The sequence below is a fragment of the Pundamilia nyererei genome, unplaced genomic scaffold (genome assembly GCF_000239375.1).
Source record: "Pundamilia nyererei isolate P.nyererei 1_Seehausen unplaced genomic scaffold, PunNye1.0 scaffold00049, whole genome shotgun sequence".
Taxonomy (NCBI): domain Eukaryota; kingdom Metazoa; phylum Chordata; class Actinopteri; order Cichliformes; family Cichlidae; genus Pundamilia; species Pundamilia nyererei.
The window spans coordinates 293,215-312,117 of record NW_005187450.1 but is presented as its reverse complement, the minus strand read 5'-3'; the positions used below and the strand labels follow the sequence as shown (position 1 = coordinate 312,117).

At 40.9% G+C, this 18,903-nt stretch overlaps 1 protein-coding gene across 5 annotated transcripts in view; it reads right to left on the bottom strand.

The window, feature by feature from the left end:
* The window catches only part of ampd2b (adenosine monophosphate deaminase 2b), a 24,424-nt gene extending 8,047 nt beyond the window's left edge, over positions 1-16,377 (bottom strand). The window contains exons 1-15 of one of the 5 annotated variants that reach the window (XM_005732852.1): positions 10,539-10,687; positions 10,198-10,338; positions 4,903-5,027; positions 4,685-4,815; positions 4,535-4,603; positions 4,344-4,446; positions 4,061-4,250; positions 2,533-2,674; positions 2,303-2,392; positions 2,032-2,161; positions 1,722-1,916; positions 1,495-1,626; positions 1,196-1,359; positions 444-570; positions 188-351 (exon numbers count right to left, since the gene is read on the bottom strand). In XM_005732852.1, coding sequence (XP_005732909.1) covers positions 188-351; positions 444-570; positions 1,196-1,359; positions 1,495-1,626; positions 1,722-1,916; positions 2,032-2,161; positions 2,303-2,392; positions 2,533-2,674; positions 4,061-4,250; positions 4,344-4,446; positions 4,535-4,603; positions 4,685-4,815; positions 4,903-4,932 — 1,667 coding nt within the window. In that variant the 5' untranslated portion in view covers positions 4,933-5,027; positions 10,198-10,338; positions 10,539-10,687. Of the gene's footprint in view, positions 1-187; positions 352-443; positions 571-1,195; positions 1,360-1,494; positions 1,627-1,721; positions 1,917-2,031; positions 2,162-2,302; positions 2,393-2,532; positions 2,675-4,060; positions 4,251-4,343; positions 4,447-4,534; positions 4,604-4,684; positions 4,816-4,902; positions 5,028-10,197; positions 10,518-10,538; positions 10,688-15,747 lie in introns of those variants that run through there. The other 4 variants (XM_005732853.1, XM_005732851.1, XM_005732854.1 and 1 more) reach the window with 4 other exon arrangements.
* Positions 16,378-18,903: the final 2,526 nt, after the last annotated feature.

The following is an 18,903-nucleotide window of genomic DNA, read 5'->3' as shown; positions in this document are numbered from 1 at the left end:
AGCCACGATCGCCCTATTCCTATCAGAGACCAAGATACTAATGACTATAACAAAAAAAACGTTAATAGCTCAAATGACACATTAAGGACTGATTTATTTGTCTAACTGATGTTAAAAACACAAAAAATATACAATCATGGATCAAAAATCTCAGGCAGTCAGATCAAGTAAAGTCTGATTTATGTACCTGCGCAGGTGATTCAGCACAGTCATGTTTGCATACATGTAGTAGAGGTAGTAGGAATAGGGCGGGTTGTCCTCTTCTGTCCAGTTGACTGGGAGCGGACTGTCCAGGTTGAAGATATGTTGCTCTGGTTTTGATTCATCATCCACGCTGTCGAAACCCACAACCTGTTTGAGGGATGAAGAGCAGATCAATAAAACGACTACCCAAAAAGTGACTGCAGTAAAAGCAAATGACCAAAAAAGCTTAGATGTCGTACGTGCTGAAGGAAGAGGTGCAGCTCTGGGTGGCTGCTGGGGTCGACCGTAACCTCAAAGAGAGGCATGAAGATATTCTCCAGCATTTCTTGGAAGTTGCACAGCTGCTTCTTCGTGTGGTAGACGTCACTTTGAAGAAACAAGAAAACAATTCAAGAAGCCCACAGGGGAGATAACTAACGAATGGGTTGAGGAAATAATAGATATCAAATCTTTATTTTACTCATGTATTCAATAGATATTTACAGAAGGATCATTCATAATATTGACTTGGATTTGTGTCAGAGTTGCTAGATACATGGAAATTAGTTTTCAGTATAAGTTATATAAATGACACAAAAACAAACAACAAAAACTAAACACAGTAAAAATCGAAACAGTGTCTCTTTTCAGGCATTTTCCAGTTATAAAAAAAAGAAGCCAAAACCGTTTAATATAGGGACTATTTTCTTTTTACCGTCTACTTCTGCAGTAGTTCTGCGGTAAAATACAAAACATTTTGTTAATGGAGAAGATGCATGACAACTTAGTTACATTGCTACTCTTCTTTTTATCACTCAATTTTTGTCACATGATATATCACAACACCACATTTGTATTTACAAATCTCACGTAACTTCGAGTAGCTTAGCAACAAGGCAGTGCAAGTATCATCAGTTTTTATTAGCTTACTTAAAATCTTCTCTAAAGAGAGAGGGGACTGCTTTTTCATTGTTGTTTATTTAATTCAGTTTGCTACTCTTTTTAAGCTCACAAGAGTCGTGGCACTTGGACAAGCCAGCGCACGTTGTCGGAGTAGACCTGATGTTTGACTGCCCATCTGGCCAGTTTGTCCCACTCGTTTCTGGAGCGGCCGTAGATTGACAGCCTGAGCTCCACGTTCTGGTACTTGCTCTCCTCCAAGTCGGCCATCACCTCCTGAGAAGAAGAGACACACCAAGTCAGCCAGAGGGCGCCAAAGCCCAGAGAGTTCGCCTCCAGGTACCAGAAACGACTGGTCTGTGTAAGAAACAAGTGTTTGCAACTTCAAGTGTTTGTGCATACAGTGAGCACCTTAATAATGTGACCAAAGTATTTCCCCTCAATGTAGTTGTCCGTTTTGATGAAGATCTCTCTCAGGATGGACTCGCCAATGGGATTATATTTGGCATTGAATTTGTCAAATCGGTGGAAAGTGTTACGATCCTGCAATAAAAAGGTGAAATACGGAGTCACAATCTCTGACCAGGCAGCACCTCTGAAGACCTTTTTTTAAAGTCTCCTTTATGGGCACTACTCACTGCATGCATGTCCAGTGTGTCAACACTCAGGTCAAAGGCTGTAAGGTGCATGCTCTCAAACACCTCCATCAGTGTCTGACCCCTGCCTCTTTCCACGTGTACAATCTCTTTGGGATACTTCTTCATGGCTCTTTTGATAAAACGTAGAAGGTGCTTCTGGTTCATACAAGAGGAAGCATGAATGTGCGTGTCAACCTGTGGAACAAGTCAGACAAACAGGGAACATAAACCCTCTAAGATACTGCAGTCTGCTTCTGGATTTAACAACACTAACCATGACTGGGTGAAACAGAAAAGCTCTCAAGTTCACCTTACGGATATTATAAAAGTCTCGATGTGGGACTTTCTTCTGTGCAGCCAGCTCTTTCATCTCATTGAGCAGGATGTGCATTTGGAATTTGGAGCTGAGGTATTGCAGACGTCTATAGCAGAAGGACTTTCTGTGGCAAAGCCAAAAGAAAGACAAATGATGGACTCTTTCTGTGACAGTCTGAAAATAAACTTCTGTTGATCCTTTTTGAGAATCTATTTTTTAACTATAAGGTTAAATTAATAATTTATTAAAAATGTGGGAAACCTACACTGGCCCGTTTATAATGAGAGCCATCATGACGTTCATATCAGCGATGTACTCCTGCAGATCTGGATACGGCAGATCCAGCTCTGTGGTCCTGTAGGCAACATAACAACTAAAACACTCTTTCCTGCAAGCAAAATGTGTGAACTCAAGTCTAAAAACAGATATAAATCTAGTCACGGTGAAGACGAAGCATGTGTGCAGAAAGTAAAAGATTCCTGACAGATATCTCACTTATCCATAGTGTTCCTCGTCGTGTACAAGTGCATAACACCATCCACCATCTTACAGCCGTAACCCATATCAGGGGGCATGCTGGTGGGGTCCACGTTCTCATAGGGGTGTGTTTCAGAAACAGGTGGGTGCACTGTGGCATCTAAGAGGAGACAGAATGATCCAGTGTGTCACAACTTTGATCAAGGTGGGCAAGCAAGTGCAGCTATGGTCTGACTTTAACTGCCTACATGCTGTGACAGCCTGCAACAGATGGATCGTGAGATCTGTGGGTGTCCCTGGTTATGTTTTAATATGAGAGAATTGCACAGATTACCAAATATTTCTGAGCAACAATAGCCTAAGTAGAGCACTCAAGAACACAGGTGCAAAAAACTGTTGGTAATTATTATTGTCTTCAAGGCTGAGCTGAAATTATCCTGCAGTTAAATCTCCTGGGTCAAATTTGTTATGAAATAAATAACAGCTTTGATTTGTATTTTAAAAAAATACTTATTTAAAAAACTTAAAAAACACATACATTTCTTTTTTTTAGTCTAATAACCCAGATAACCTAGATTTACAAAGACAGACATTTACATTAAATAACACACTGACATACAAAGACTTCTAACATTTTGAACCGTAACATGTTCCTTATTTACTTGATAAAATCTAGTTTAATCATGGGTTTAAAAAAGATCTGTTCATCCATCCATCCCTCCCTCCTTCCTTCCTTCCTTCCTTCCTTCCTTCCTTCCTTCCTTCCTTCCTTCTCCTTATCAGAAGTTAGGTCACAATTTGGTCCCAGGCCAGAGATATATATGATCTTCAGGTAAGGTTCTGGGTCTTAAAACCCACATCTAGGGGGGCACCTTAACAAGATATCCAAATGACCCCAACTGGCTCATTTTAACATTGTGAAATAGTAATTCAACACCAAACTCACTCTGGATGTCAAAGTACCTCTCCCTATCTCTATATATCTATATGACCTTACTCTTCCAGTAATTACCCAGGATGCACGACCATATGTTTTTTTTTCTTTTTTGGGGGTGGGGGGTGTCTGGTAAATCATTTTCCCTTTTCAGGCCAGTCCCTTCCTCAACTCTGAGCTCTGCACTATTTTCCACTAAAGAACCGTGCCCTGCATTTTGGAGGTTCTGACTCTCATCCTGTCCCTTTCACACTTGGCTGAAAACCACTCCAGTGCACGCTGAAGGTCATGCTCCAATGAAGCCAACAAAACCACATCAACTGCAAAAAGCAAGATGCTTTTCTCAGGTTTCCAAAGCAGACACCCTCCTTACCCCATCTACAGAATCTGAGACAAGGGGAAAACCAGGCAGAGTCCAACACAGACTGAAAGCGTGCCTGACTTTGTGGCGAGGACACAGACAACACTCTCACCCCGGTTGTAAAAGGACCCGATGGCCCGTAACAACAGACTCAGAACCTGTGGGGTATACTAAATAAATATTGTTTTGACTAATTTAGATTACAGTATAAAATGATGCAAGAGCAATGGTGCAGATGAGGACATTCATACTTGCAGTGACTGTGGTTTCTGGGATCTCTTCCTCATAGATATCTAAGTCTAGGGGTCTCTCACTCAGCTCCTGCAGGTAACGAGCAGTGGTTCTGCAGAAGCTCTGCAGCGACAGGCCCATGTACTTTTGCCTGATGAACAGAGCCTTCACTACACATTTGGCAGCATCCAGCAGATCTGTAAATGGAACCTAGGACAGAAAAACAGATGTCTTCATGAAAGATTTGACTGTAAGAGAAAAAAACACACACACAGTCTTCCTGCAGTGACCACTCTGACTTACCCCACATTTCTCTTCTCCAGAAATAGTGACTCGCTGGTACTCCTTCTCAGGGACCGGTTCTCTCTCCTGCAGGTCAGGAATTTGGCTCTGCTCCTTCATGTATCTTAAGATAGATAAATAAACATATGAGATCACCATTCTGGCAGTTTAAGATGAGCATTGAGGGGTTCATGTGACTACGGTTGACTCACTCAAGATCTGTGGCACTGTCAGTCTTCATGAACTCTTGCTTGGCTCGTAGGAGTATGTCAGGTTCAAACCTGAGATCACAAACACAAAGGCCGAGTTGAGTTCATAGTCTGACTGCAAAGTCAAGTACCTCTTTTGCCCCTCGCGCTTACTTGACATCCTGGCTGATCTGTCGCTCAAGGCGATGACGTTTCTCCTCCAGCTGTTCAATGGGGCTGTCCTCTGGAAATTCATAGGGGGCGCTCCGCATCTCGCTCTCTGCCAGGCTGCGTGAGAACAGCTCCTTCAGACAGAGACAAAGAAAAATGAAAGCCACGGCGTAACTTTGAACATCACTGGTTAATTATTTGCACAGTGGCTGAACACTGACTTCGGCAATCTCCTTGTATTTTCCATCCATGGAAGTACGTAGGTCAATGGATTGTTTCAAGGCCACAGGGATCCCAGGCAAGGAATGCTGGGAAGTGAGGAGGTGGCGGGTACCACGGAGATCAACTGCAGATAAATAGGGAAAGAAAGTAGGCGCTGAGCAGTTTCTCTTCTGTGATAACATATTCTCAGGAGCCTTATTTTGAGACTTCAGTAAATAATGGTCTAATTACAGTATGAAGAGAAGAAACAACCCACTGAGTGGAGCACATGGGGGCTAATGTTTGCTGTTTATCTTTATATCATGTCTTTGCCTGTGCTGCATTTTTAATAACCTGTAGGAAATAATTTGTCATTGGTGTGCATGATAATAGCAACTTGCTTCCATTTAGGGTAATATTTTATAATACAGCCCGTGACTAATGGCGTAATTAAATTTAATTGTATTTAATTCGAAATTGCAATGTGATTATATTTACTTACAAATAATTAATATCCTGGTAACTTATTGGAAAACACAACAAATATTTCCCCATCTTACATCATAAGTACACTGTACTCTTGGGCACACGGGCTGTATTATGGAGTAGCTTAACCTTAACCAACTTCTGGATATTTTGCAGGAAAGGAGGCACATATTATAATGTAAGTAATTTTAAGTACATCATAAGTAAAAAAGAACAAATGAGCAATAGAAACTTCATTATGCATCGTGAATGTAGGATTGGAAATATTGTTTTCCTTCAAAATTACTAAGAAACATAACATTTTAAAATGAGTTATGTTGTACTTAAATTTACCTACATTAAAGTTTTTGTCTCCCATTCTGTAAAATACCTGAAAGTTAGGCAAGGTTATGCTACTCCATAATACAGTCTGCACCCCAAAAAGATGGCACAACAATGTTTGGTTTTCCACTAAATTACCCGGAAATTACGAAGTACTAAAAATGACATGTGCACTACTTAAATTTATTTACAGTATAATTATTTCTTTCTTTACAGTAAAACTGTAAAACTACATTTTGACTTCAAATAAAACACACTGAATGTCCATTTAATTACAGGGGAATTTTAGCCTTAGTTGCGGGCTGTTATAAAGTGTTGCTCACTTTGATTTAAAGATTTACTGTCAGAGTCTAAGACGTTTACTTTTTTCTAGGCTCCTCAGAATTATCAAATTATAAAGGTTTTGGTGGCTTTCGTGGTTCGTTAAAAAGCTTTTGAGCATGAGGTAATGCATTGTTACAAATTGAAAAATGCACATCTCAGTCAGGGAAGCTCCACTGCTAAAAGCTTTTTATTCACTCAGCAAAAGTATCGATTCAGTGTAATTTACTCTTAATATTGCATGTTAGGACCGATAAGATTGCTTGTAAAACTTTTTCAAAGTCACTAAAACAATCTGCAGAAGCTTGTTGTTCCTCTTCACACAGCAGTGGAGGTCTGAGCTCAGTGGCTGTTTGTGCCTTCAGACACAATGAGCCATTCAGGTGGAGAGCCCATCAGTTCATACACCGACTAATGCAAGCCATTGTTGCCATTGCAAGGCTTGAGTTTTATACAAACCCTGTTGTCATGGGAAGCTAAAGAGGGGGAAAATAAAGGAGTCTGGTTCTTGACATTCAAAGACTTAGGACATGAGAGGTATGAGTGGAAACTGTTTTTTATAGCACAAAAGAAAACAGAGATCGCACTTTCCCCTCTCGGCGTATATTTAGACAGATATTAATCTTCCCCTTGAAACGATGCACCTGCCACTGAAATATTCATCATCCTGCTAAATATTTCATCCTGTGCATGCTAGGCTGTCACTGAGACTGTTGTCCGTCAGCATTTATAGACCATACACACAAGAAGGTCAAAGAGGGCGCACTGTTTGATACTTAAAGTCTGCACTCAAGTTTGACTTATTTAACGCAGCATGTCTGAGCATGCCTGCTCCTCAGAGAAAGCAAAGGAGACCAGAGAGGCCAATTAACTGGGCCGATTAGCACTTCACAAAAAGCTTCATTAAAATTTATTTAATAAAAAAAAAACACTCAGTGAAGTAGGCGAAATGGCTGCTATAAAGAGAGACAGTGGTAAAATAATTGGCCGGACCACAACTCACCACCAGTTTATCACCTTCTGCTTAACACCGTCCAATCAGCACTTCCCACTCCCACTCACATGGACTACAAGGGAGTAAAGTCAAAACAAGCACAGTATTTCTGGCTAAAAGGTTTTTCAGATCATTATGAGAAACGCAAACTTTTTTCTTAATTATTTGAGTATGATAATGTTTTGCCCTGTAATAGTTGAATGAGGAGCAAATTTTAAAGTTTAGCTCAATTTCCCTTTATAAAAAATATCATTTTTTACTGAACTGTGTTGAAAAATGATCTTTGATATTTGATATATATTTATTAAAAAGCGGATACATTTGATTTAGGAGATGCACAGAATCATCTTGTATAGCTTCCTCTCTGAAATACACATCAGTGCTGGGAAAGTCTAAAGATAAATGGTTGTAAAATCTTCTTTTCTATGTCATTTTGAAGATTTTTTTTCTGCTTACACACTCAGCAGGTTCAGTCCAGTTTTCATCATAGTGCTGTCGACAAACATGGCAAAATTAGCCTCAAGTGAAAGTTGCAACGCTGTTTTTTTTTGTGCATATTTATTTACAATTTGTTTGGTTAGAGTCACTATGCATAACTATAAACTCACCAGACACTTTATTAGGAACACCGATTTAACTGCTTGTTAATGCAAATATCTAATCGGCCAACTCAAAGCGTTTAGGCATGCAAGCAGAAAGAAAGTGATGACCATAATGTTTCTTTTCATTAACTGATTGGAATGACTATGAAGGTAGCACAGCTGATGGTGCCAGACTGCCTGAGTATTACAGAAACTGCTGATCTATTGAAATTTTCCCACACAACCATCTCAAGTGTTTAAAGAGAATTATTCAAAAAAGATAAAACATCCAGTGAGCTGCAGTTCTCTGAGTGAGATGCCTTGTTGATGGCAGAAATTAGAGGTGAATGGCAGGAAGCTTCAAGCTCATCTCTGAAGAGTATTTCCAGCACCTTTTTGCATTAAGCACAAAGAATTGGGTCAGGGGGGCCTGGAGCATATCCCAACTACCATAGGGCAAGAGGCAGGGTATGCCCTGGACTGGTCACCAGTTTGGTACAAGGCTAACACAGAGACATAACCCCATGCTTAACTTTGGACTATGGGAATAATATCCAGAGAGGCCACACACAGACTCAGAGAAAACATAAAAATGCCACACAGAACTGGATATTTTAATATTCATAAAATATTTATACTTCAATATTGGAAAGCTAATATTTTAAGTACTTTATACTCACTTCAGGTTAAGTTTGGAAGCCATAATTATCATTTCCCACTATTTTGACAGTTTTTAATGCACACTAACTGCTGATACAAATAGCTGTTAGTAGCAGCTCTAGTCGTAATGGAAATATAAATATATAATAAATCATTTATATAAATAAGAAATTATACTGATGCGCATATAAGTCAGCTTCCTCTTTCCAAAAGCAGGGTTGAGTCAGTAAAAAAATGCTGCGATGCTCCAATCTCAGCTGAAAACTGAAGTCACACATAGACGCTTCTCTGCTATTAAGAAAGGGCAAGTCTGTCAAATGTAGCGGTTGCCTAAGATATGTCTCCGCTGTTATTCTGGGAGACATCAAAATCATCATGATTACAGCGGACACTTGTGCGGAGGGCGGGAGGTGACCAGTGGCAAAGACATGCATGCTGGGCCACAATAGAGCAGAGCCTAGCCAAGCCTACCAGACCCCAAGCTAATCCCCTAATGGCTGCTATATTTGGATCAGTAGCATCAATGGTTGCATAACAACTCATCCCCCAACAGAAGAGCAAACCACTCAAAAATTAAAGTCAGCCATAATTCATTTGCCTTTAAACTATATATAATCTGGCAGGCTGAAGCTTTTAATGCACTATGAGGCAGGTGCACGAGGGTCCAATTAAAACACAATTTAAAGTGTTTCTCGGCTCTACCACATGTGTAGGAGCAAAAAACACTCGGAACATGAGACAACGCAGCTCACATGCTCTCTCACAGCTCGTCACTACATATTGCCTCAAAACAAGGTCAGATAGTATCAGCTTGCAGAGAGACTTCCACCACATGAATATTTCAGTAGCAATACAGAGCATGGAGAGGTCCCAGCTCAAGTCTTACAGCATGGTGTAAAAAGTCACCACAGACGCAACGATAACTGGGAAGTCAACCTACTCCTGGAGCTGCTTTTTTCTCAGCCTTGTACAGGAATAAAACTTTCCAAAGAGCGTTAATATTCCCTGACCGATCAGAGTTAAGATTACAGGATGGTTATATTTGTATATTGACTGTCTTTTACCTCTACACCCTCCCCTCTTTCTGGCTACAACCACACAGGCCATGGTTCACCAAATGCTTTCTACCTTCTTCCACTGACTGTGCAGCTTTCTGCTCACAAAAAATGTCAGTGACTCACAGCCTCTGTAGCAAATCTCTCTCAGTGGAAGCCTTATGTTCTCACAGCGCACATGTGTCAGCACTGCTGAGATGGCAGGATTACTGGTGATGGACAAGTATGATTAATAAGTCAGGGGAGTAAATGTGGATAGTCTCGGAACCACTGTTTCAGTTGTTTTTCATCGATGGGCGCAGATTACCACTTCAGCGTAACTAAATTACCAAATTTGGCGACTCACCACTTGTATGGGCAGTCTCCTGGTCATATAGAAAAAAAAGGATGCTATCCAGCTATGCATCAATCAGCCGCCATCTCTCATTACTGAAAGTTCTTCTATGCCAAGTGATGGTTTAGTCTCTGCAGCTGCACAAATCTCCTCTCTGTATTTATTTTACTGTTGTCAGACTTCTCAGTTGAACCATAAAGAAAAGCAATACCAAAACTATAAAAAGCTCAATGCCCACTAGACTTGAAAAAAGAATTTCTGCAGGGTCTTGCGGTTGGAGGCGTAGCTCAATTTATCGATCCTGGCTGCTTCTCTTTGCACGGTTGCACCTTTAGAGCACTCTCAAAAGACGCGAGAAAAGCAGTTTTTGGGACAATCAATCGACACACATTCTTCTCAGCGCACTAAAGACAGCACTGCTCAGGGCTGTTACACAAAGCCACCAAGGGACAGGCAGAGGAGAGTGGCAGTGATTGGGAAAAAGAGAAAGGAAAAAAGGAGGAGAGCGAAAGGGTTATTTGGGCTTTTTTTTTGTTGCAAGGGATGAGGGTAGTGGAGCGTACCTGCCTCCTCAGAACCTGTCTTAACCAGCAGCTAGCAGGGCCGAGGGAGGAAAGAGAGACAGAGAGAGGGAGAGAGAAGCTGTCCTGGCAGGGCGATGGAGCATGCCAAACAGCAAATGGCCCAGGATGGCGTCTGCTGTCCTTTTAAGATGGGTTAAATGTGATGGCAAGGACAGAGGGATGGCAAGAAACAAGAAAGAAACACTTCAAACAGTCAAATGTCAAAACTGGCAAAATAAATGAAAACCCCCCACACGCGTACGTATGCTTTCACATCAATGCACTCACAGACTCACACAGTCATACCCTCTGCTCGCTTAATCTGTCCCTGTCATACATACAAAGAGCTGGTCCAGCAGATCCATGAACTCCCCTTCACATCCCAGTATGTGACCCCCCACCCTCTGCTCTGTCTGCCTCCTGGTTCAGGCCAGCTGTCGTTGCACTAGCTGCCTCTGGAGCTGATCCTCCTCATTTGAATGCCTCTGACATCTATCTGGAACGTACCACGGGAGGGTAAGGAGGCAGGGGGAGATGGCGCACATTACCAGAGGATGTGCACTACTACTGCTATGAGTTACTGCAACAAGAACCCCCCCGCTCCTGTCTACCTTATAGTCCATGCTGTATTTTGCTGAGGGGACCATGTGTTCAGGATGTTTGTATCCTCAGTGTGTGTGAGTAAAGCGGTGCTGTCTCAGCAACAAGGTTTGAGACGTCATTGTCTCTCTCTTTCTTTTTTTTGACGCTGAATAGTAGCAGTGTGAGAGAGATGCCTGTCCGATAGATGCAACCTGCCTCCTTCTCTTCTCACATGAATGAAATTAAAGGGCCAGCAATGTTGTCCTCATTACGGTTGCTGCAGCAACATAATATGCTGCAGGTCTGCGACTGCATTCCCAATCACAGAACTATGCATATGCTATTTGAAATTATTCTTCAGTAACACAATGACCTGCATTTCTACAGCCTGATTTCAAAATATTAAACATTTGCAAAACCCTCCATTGAATAAGCTCTTTACTTTTTTTGATATACTTTTGTAATAAATGTAAATTTGCGCTGGATAACAGAAGCAACAATGTGGATCTCAAAAATGTGGTGAAAATGCAGTGAAGGTGGTGAATGTCCCAGTTTATTTATACATATATATATATATACATATATAGTGCATTATGCTTTTGTTTTGTGTCTGAAACACAATTAAGGCTCATAAACAAAACACTATGTGGCTTGAAACTTGAATCTGTATCATGTTAAAAAGTGAGTGCTTGCGTCAAACATCTTATCTTCTCTTGCTCAATATTATTCAGCTCAGTTTGTCTAAACTCAGAGCTGAGTAAAAGAAATTCCTACCTTTTCAGTCCCTATCTTAGACTCTTTTTCTATGCTGTCTTTTTATTACAAATGATACAGGAGCCATTATTCTCGCTTGGAACAGATTTAACATCTAAAAAAGAACAAATGAAATAATAGCTCACATTTCAGAGTTCAGAAAATGTGACTGAAATGAAGTAAATTGTGCGTTTCTTTACTTTAGCAGCACAAGCATATGTGAGGAATAAACTGTAGCTACCTGTGGAAAAAATAAGACATTCATTGGAACAGTCCCAGGTACCATAAGGTGAGAAGCGGGGTACACCATGGACAGGTCGCCAGCCGGTCGCAGGGCCAGTCAGAATTTCTTCATAACAAATTACATGTGTTGCTGCTGATGCAGGTAATTTGCATAGAGTTTGACTGTGCAGCTGTACTGGACTACAACAAATTACTGATTAAAAGCACTCTGGCCATCATTATACCACACTGCAAAAAAAGTATCCTCTTTTCAAGCTCCAGACTCAAACATGATGCCGTCAAACAAAGTAGAGCACTGAAAAGTCCATATAACTACCAGCAAATTATCACTCTGCCTCTCAAGCTAAAGGGATACGTTTCTTTTTTCAAGGCACTCAGATTCCAAATTGCTTTCGAGAGGTCTAATCAAATTGTTGAGGCCTCGGAGAAAAAACACTTTCTTCAGACCAGGCTCCCTCTGATGGTTGAACACAGAGTCACACACGGATTAATCAAAGCCCTGAAACGTGTCATTCTACAAAAACCAGCACCGAGGATCAATATGGAAAAAAACATCAGTATGTTGAAGAGTACCTCTCTGATTGTTTATATGCTTTGATAATTATACATTTCATTACAGATTAATCTAGATTAAATGAGACATTGTAACAATTATCTATTCACCATTTTCAATCATAGCAATGCCTCATATTTTTATATAAAGATGTGTTGTCATTCATTCTTCAATCATGAATTAAACCGATGATTTGCAGGGGTTATTTTGACATGATTGGCATGAAAATCCCAACAGTTCAAATCCAAATATACTCAGCTGATCTGGATATTTTTAGAATCAAGAAAATATTTTGCTTTCCATGTTGAAGCTTTTACATTAGGACTATTTCCTTACAGAAAAGATTATTAAGCACCGCAATTACTTCTAATTACTCACTTATCACTGCTGCTCTAGTAGAAAGCTGTATTAAAAGGAAATACTTAAAGTACACAAAGATTCCTCTAAATGTGTCACACAAACCACTGAAAATATTATCTATATTTTAGCAACTAGATGCTTTCTAGTCTTTCTATTGAAGAATATATCTGTAGTAGCCGGCACCGTACCTTTCAAACAAGACAACTCTCCACAGATCAATGTGCTGCAAACAGCAGATGACATCAGAGGACTCTGCAGTATACCCCTTGTAGCGCCACATTATTAAGAACGTGCAGATGTCCTTTGAAACGATGGTCCCACCCTTAGGGCACAAGTCCATGAGACCCGTATAGGGCCAGATAAGTTGGTTCATGTAAGTAAGAGATATACCAACAGCTAACCAGCAGCACAGACTGAGGATGGACATAAGGAGTGACTGACTGAAGGTTATCAGCTGAAGGTGTGTTGGGTTGAGCACCATCGTTACAGGATCTCTGTCGGGTCATTACTGTAGCAGTTTATGACACAGACTCTGACTTATGTGACATGCAATGATGACAAGGCGTGGCACATCCGAAGGAGGTGTGATCGAGATGTGGGCGAAGTACAGTGTGTCAAAGATCCATTACTGTATGAACGACCAATCAGAATTTTGTAATACTTGAAATTGTGTTTGATATTTATTTTTTTTATGCTGCTCTGCCTTTCCAAAGTACTAGAATGCCTTTTCCAGCCCTAACTCTGACCCTTCACTGCGTTTATATGACAGCTGCTGTATTGAAGATAACGATAGCTAATCAATTATTGCGAATCTGTGAATAAACATCCACTGCTACATGTTATTTGCACTGTTTTAAGTGGTTCAACAAGTGGAACACAGCGCACAGCACAGACTAGCCAAACTGGTGAGTGGGTGTCGGTCTAATATCGGCACTGGCTCTTTCACAGCCACAGAAGTGATTCACCTACTGCTTCTCTCTCTGCCGAGGTTCGCTCCACAAATCCTGCACATTTTTGAAGAGTTTCACTGCACAGCATATGCTACACCACAGCCTTTCTGCCTGATGGACATGGTACAGGGTATTATGTGTACAGAGGTTTTACAACCCTTGAAGAAATGTAAGCTGTGAGAGATTCATTTAGTTCTGTTTATTCCGCTCTGCTGGATTTAATAAGATAAAAGCTCTTCCAGCATGGGGAATATCAGCTTAAACAACCATTCAGCAGAGCAGCGAGCACACAATCTTGAATTTATGATCTCTAATAAGCAGCTGCAGCATTATTAAAAACCTTAGTAATTCTTCAAATAGAACATCTAATATAGTCACACTCTCGCTAACCTGCAACCTTTTTATTTTTACTCCATCTTATACAGACTGCAGTGTACTGTAGTGGTGTGAACTAGAGGGCGTCCTTTTGAAAAAACAAAAAAATGAGTCACTTAAATGTCATATTTGCTTACTCAGAAGGTTCCCTGGATGCTTTAACAACATAAAATGTGATGTTGTCCTAATGCGCCTCTGTGGAGACTTTCTAAATCAAACCCTGGAGGCTTCAGTACTCAATCTGTATTGGGCAGAGACAGCCTGCGCTTCCTGTTTCTGCCAGTGCTGCTTCTCTTCAATGATTTCTTCCAACAAGAAGGCAATTTAGGAGCAGCAAATGAGGATAATTACAGGAGCATTTCGACTGGAAGGAAGGGGGGCTGACAAATCCCTCAGACATCCTGCTGTTGCATTTATTGTCAGGGTTGAAAATCAATCCCTAACTACCTCGCCAATCATCGTAACGTCATAGCATGCTGCTGTCTATCCCCAGTGGTGACATGACCTATCTGAAGGAGCTTTTTTTAAAGACGCAGTATATGTTTTAAGAACATGCTGTGCGTGCATTATGTCATACCAAACTCTCAAATGTATTCCAGTGAGGAAAGACTACATTACTTCCTCCAAATGAAATAACATCGAGACTTGGGCGTCTTCTTCTATTGAAATACAGCTATTTTCTTGAATCAAAAACCTGTGGTGCGGTGAAATTATTTAATATTTGCGTATTTTTCTTTCTCTCTGACAATAATTCTGAATGACACTGAGGTGTTTGATTCCTTATAAACAACTCATAAGGTCTACGTGTGATCTTTCATTATATCACCATTTGCATGACGTAACTGTAACTGAATGAAAACATTTTGCATTTCAAAGAAGACTAATGAACAGAAATAGCTGCTATTTGATCTTTTGGTCATTGTATACTCTTTGTAGTTTCAGTGAAAGCCTGACCAGCGTGTGCATACATCAGAAGGGAGGCTAATCCTCTCATTCAGTGGGGGATCAAGTCCTGAGGTACCAACCTACATATTCTCTGCAGGCTACATACCACCATGGGGCTGAGTGAAAAACACCACTGTTGCTGTTTATCTAAGCATCCTATCCCGTTTCTTAAAGGAGAAGACTAATTCTACATGCTGTACAGGGACTAAAATTGTTTTTTCACTGCATGCAATATGTTTCAAAAGCATGCAACAATATAAAGCACTTCCAACCTGTCAAACAGTCTGTAACCCTTTAGGCTAAAACAGGCAAAACATCAGTTTTCACCTAACAACAACAAGTTATGCAACATCAAATTTGCTCCATACAGCAGCAGCCGATCAAACTGTAAATCTACTTTGGATGATCCAGCTGATGCATGTTGTGTGTGTTCTAAAATGAAGCTGGAAAATAAGAGTTGAAGGGCAAAACTAGAAGCCAGAATGCTGACATTAAACTGCAAGGTATGAAGGCAAAATCCCCCGCAGAGCTTCCAAAGCATCCTCTGCTGCACTGCTCTAATCAACAGGTTTGCATTTCCCAACTACTTACGAAGAAAAAGTAATTACCAAAGATTCTTCTTTCATGAGTTTTTTCTTGTTTTCTAAAATCGAATAATCTAATTTCACCTAAATATGCATAGTACAGGGCTAATCCCCCTGGCTTCAGATCATATTGTTCCTCCTTCTGTTACAAGATCAGGATGCTCAAACCGTCCTCCCTCTGCAGTTCCAGTCTGCCACCACTCACCTGTGCTGGCTGTGTACTGCAGGCTTCCCCTCTTCCTGAAGGGAGACAAGGGCTTGTTTTTGGCCCCTGTGCCCCCGGCTGTGTTCCCGGAGGTCAGGTTGGAGGACATGTTCCCGGGTCTCGCTGGCTCAAATTGGGAAAAGAAGAGCTGAGTGAGTCAGAGCTGCGGCTGACGGAGCGCCGATAAGAGACACAGTGAGAGAGGACAAGAGAGGAGACCGGGGACAGACAGGAGAGGAGAGGAAGGATGGAGCACAGATGCTGGGAGTTTGAGGGAGTCGGTGCCAGTCAGCGTGTTCGTGTGTGTGTATATGCGCGTGCTGTGTGGATGTGAGCAGGGATTTCCAGAGTGGTTGGTCCAGCGTGGGGCTGCGGAGCATCCCTCTGCATCGGAACAGTCCCCGCCCCCTCAGAAAGACTCCCGTGCCTGAGCTGCAGCACTGATGGAGGATGGGGTTGTGATGGAGAGGCCCACCCCCAGCACGCCATGCGCCATTTACATGCACACTGAGTACAACAACGCTCAGCACTATTGCGCAGTCCTGCTGTTGCCATAGCAACCACAAATCTAAATGCGGGCAGGCAAGGGAGGAGAAAAGTTGTGGTTATAGCAAAACTGAAGTAGTAAAAGTCAATTCTACTCACTCTGTTTTTGCAAACCACCTGTTATCTTCGCAGTCTCTGCAATTGAGGGCAGAGACTGAACAGTTACCAAGTAATGAATTAAACACTCATTATTATGATGAATACTGGGATTTGTCTTTTCTTTTCACAAAAAATACAAATACTTATTACACTTAGTATAGGTACGTGCAGAGCATCTGTAAAAACTCTGCTCGGATTTATGTCCTTATTTGCAGACTGCAGGGAGAGAGAGACGCGCGGATTCAGGTCAAAAAGATCCTCGGATTAGGTAAAACACTCCAAATTTAACTTGTGAGAGTACATTATCAGGATGTTGGTATCTCTCATTTTAGGTGAATTGTCATGTAATTTCTGAAAGAAAACGGCCATTTTTCATTTACTCTTATTTCAGTTTAACCCAGACTATTTTTTCAGGTGCCACTGAAGCACAATCAGCACAATAACATGGGTATTATGAGAAAGATTAATTGCGCCTTTGTTGATTCGCGACAGCACGACTGTTTCAAGTTAAGCAATAAATGAGAGTTCATATCTTTGCTGTGAAACAATTTTAAGTGCCTACTTTCATTCAGGAGAATTATTTAAAAACTTCAAAACTTAATGATGGTGACGTCACCAAACAGCTTGAATCCCAGTGTAAGGCTCGCAATGACTCGTTTTCACCAAATAAATTCGATTTAAAGTAACATAAGCAGCAAATCCTCATTAACTGAAGCTGAAGCCAGGAAAACATTTGGTGTATGAAAATTTATCACCCCATTTATTTTTATCACTTGATTATTGTAACTTTCATCTCTTATAAGCCAGCGAGGCGCGATTAGAGACAGCAGTAACAAAGCACCCTGAGGTGGGGTGAATTATTTTCTTGGAAAACAACTTGCTGTGTTGCTCAAGGGAAGCTTTAAAAAGACCACATTTAGTGAACGCGTTTGATGCATTATACTAAAAAACACATGGGAGGAAAATCGTTGTGTACGATTAAAGAGGGATTTACATGACGTCAGCGTACTATATTTTAATTCACATCATTACACAGAAACAGAAAATGTGTAATGTTCATATTGGTACTGGAATAATAGGATTGAACGTTTTCTGATTATAAAGCACAGTCGGATATGAGGTCTGTCTATAAACACAGCTGGAAAACTCTGACAGCTGGAAGTCTTTTCTGTTTCTCCTTCATCCCCGAGCGTGTAACTACTGCTGACAACAATCAAGACCTTGGTTGAAACAGGGGTGTCATAAGATTTCCTCTTTTTATGTTGCCGGAAGACAGCTTAGTTTTATCTTTCTGTGGCAAGCCGATATTTGATGCACATTTCTTGACTTGTAAGTGTATAAAATTAGACCTGAATTGATCTGGACGCACAATAATTGATGCCTGCAAGAGGAGGAAGGTGCACTTTGGAGTCAGCGCCCTCCCGTGGTGAAACTGTGAAACTGCTCGAAGGGCAAGAAAAAAACAGCAGACTGTTTTTAATACAGAAACTCGAAAATTGAAAGTAAAAATTTTCCCACACACAGACTGAACTCAACACCCACAGAATATATTTCTTCCAGCTATATTTGCCCACTTTGCTCACGATGGGAAGGGGGTAGAAATAAACAATGAAAAACTGCATTGAGACATAATTAGTTGCCCAATTTCATATTATTTTGTACAGTCAAATTTAACTGCAGGCATCCCTGTCTACTGGCTTTGCACACATAGACAGTCTTTTATTTGGCTTAAAGTCAAGGCTCTAACAAGCCACTTAGGACATTTAGCTTCACATCCCTAAGCCACTTTGTCCTTTTTGCTGGCGTATTTAGAAACGTCCTGCTCCCATTCAGCTTTCTAATGAGAGCCCAAGAAGCTTTCCTGAAACATTTACTTGTTCTTGTTAGTATCAGCTCTTCTTTCATTATTTTTGTAATGTTGAAAAAACAGCCCACAGCAGACCGTTAACACCGTCATGATGATGATTTATAGCCAAATCATCATTGGAGGTGCCACCTTACAAGCCAAGTTTGTTATACAGTTGTCCAGTTTAGGGGAAGTTATTGGTCACACCATGTGTCTTACTAATGCTGTGAAGAGTACTCAGAGAGAAAGCCTTTGCTGTCTTTTTGTATCATTTGCTAATCTGTCTGTTATGCACTGATCTGGCCTCCGTCGATACTGCAATGACACGCCTATACAGCTATGAGTTTAAGCAGAGAAACTGGATCAGGGTGTTTTTAATGTCACAGCGAGGCTCAGTATCCCAGCATGCGCCCTGCGTGTGCTGCTAATGCATCACATGACATAAACACAGACACACTAGATATTTACAATAAATTTGATCTCAGAAATACAAAACAAATGTAAACAAAATCTATATAGGCAAAACTATAGACTATCTACATATTCAGACATTAAATGTAAACACATGAGCTATGAGCCATAAAAACTGCATAGGATCAGCTGTGTGTGTGTGTGTGTGTGTGTGTGTGTGTGTGTGTGTGTGTGTGTGTGTGTGTGTGTGTGTG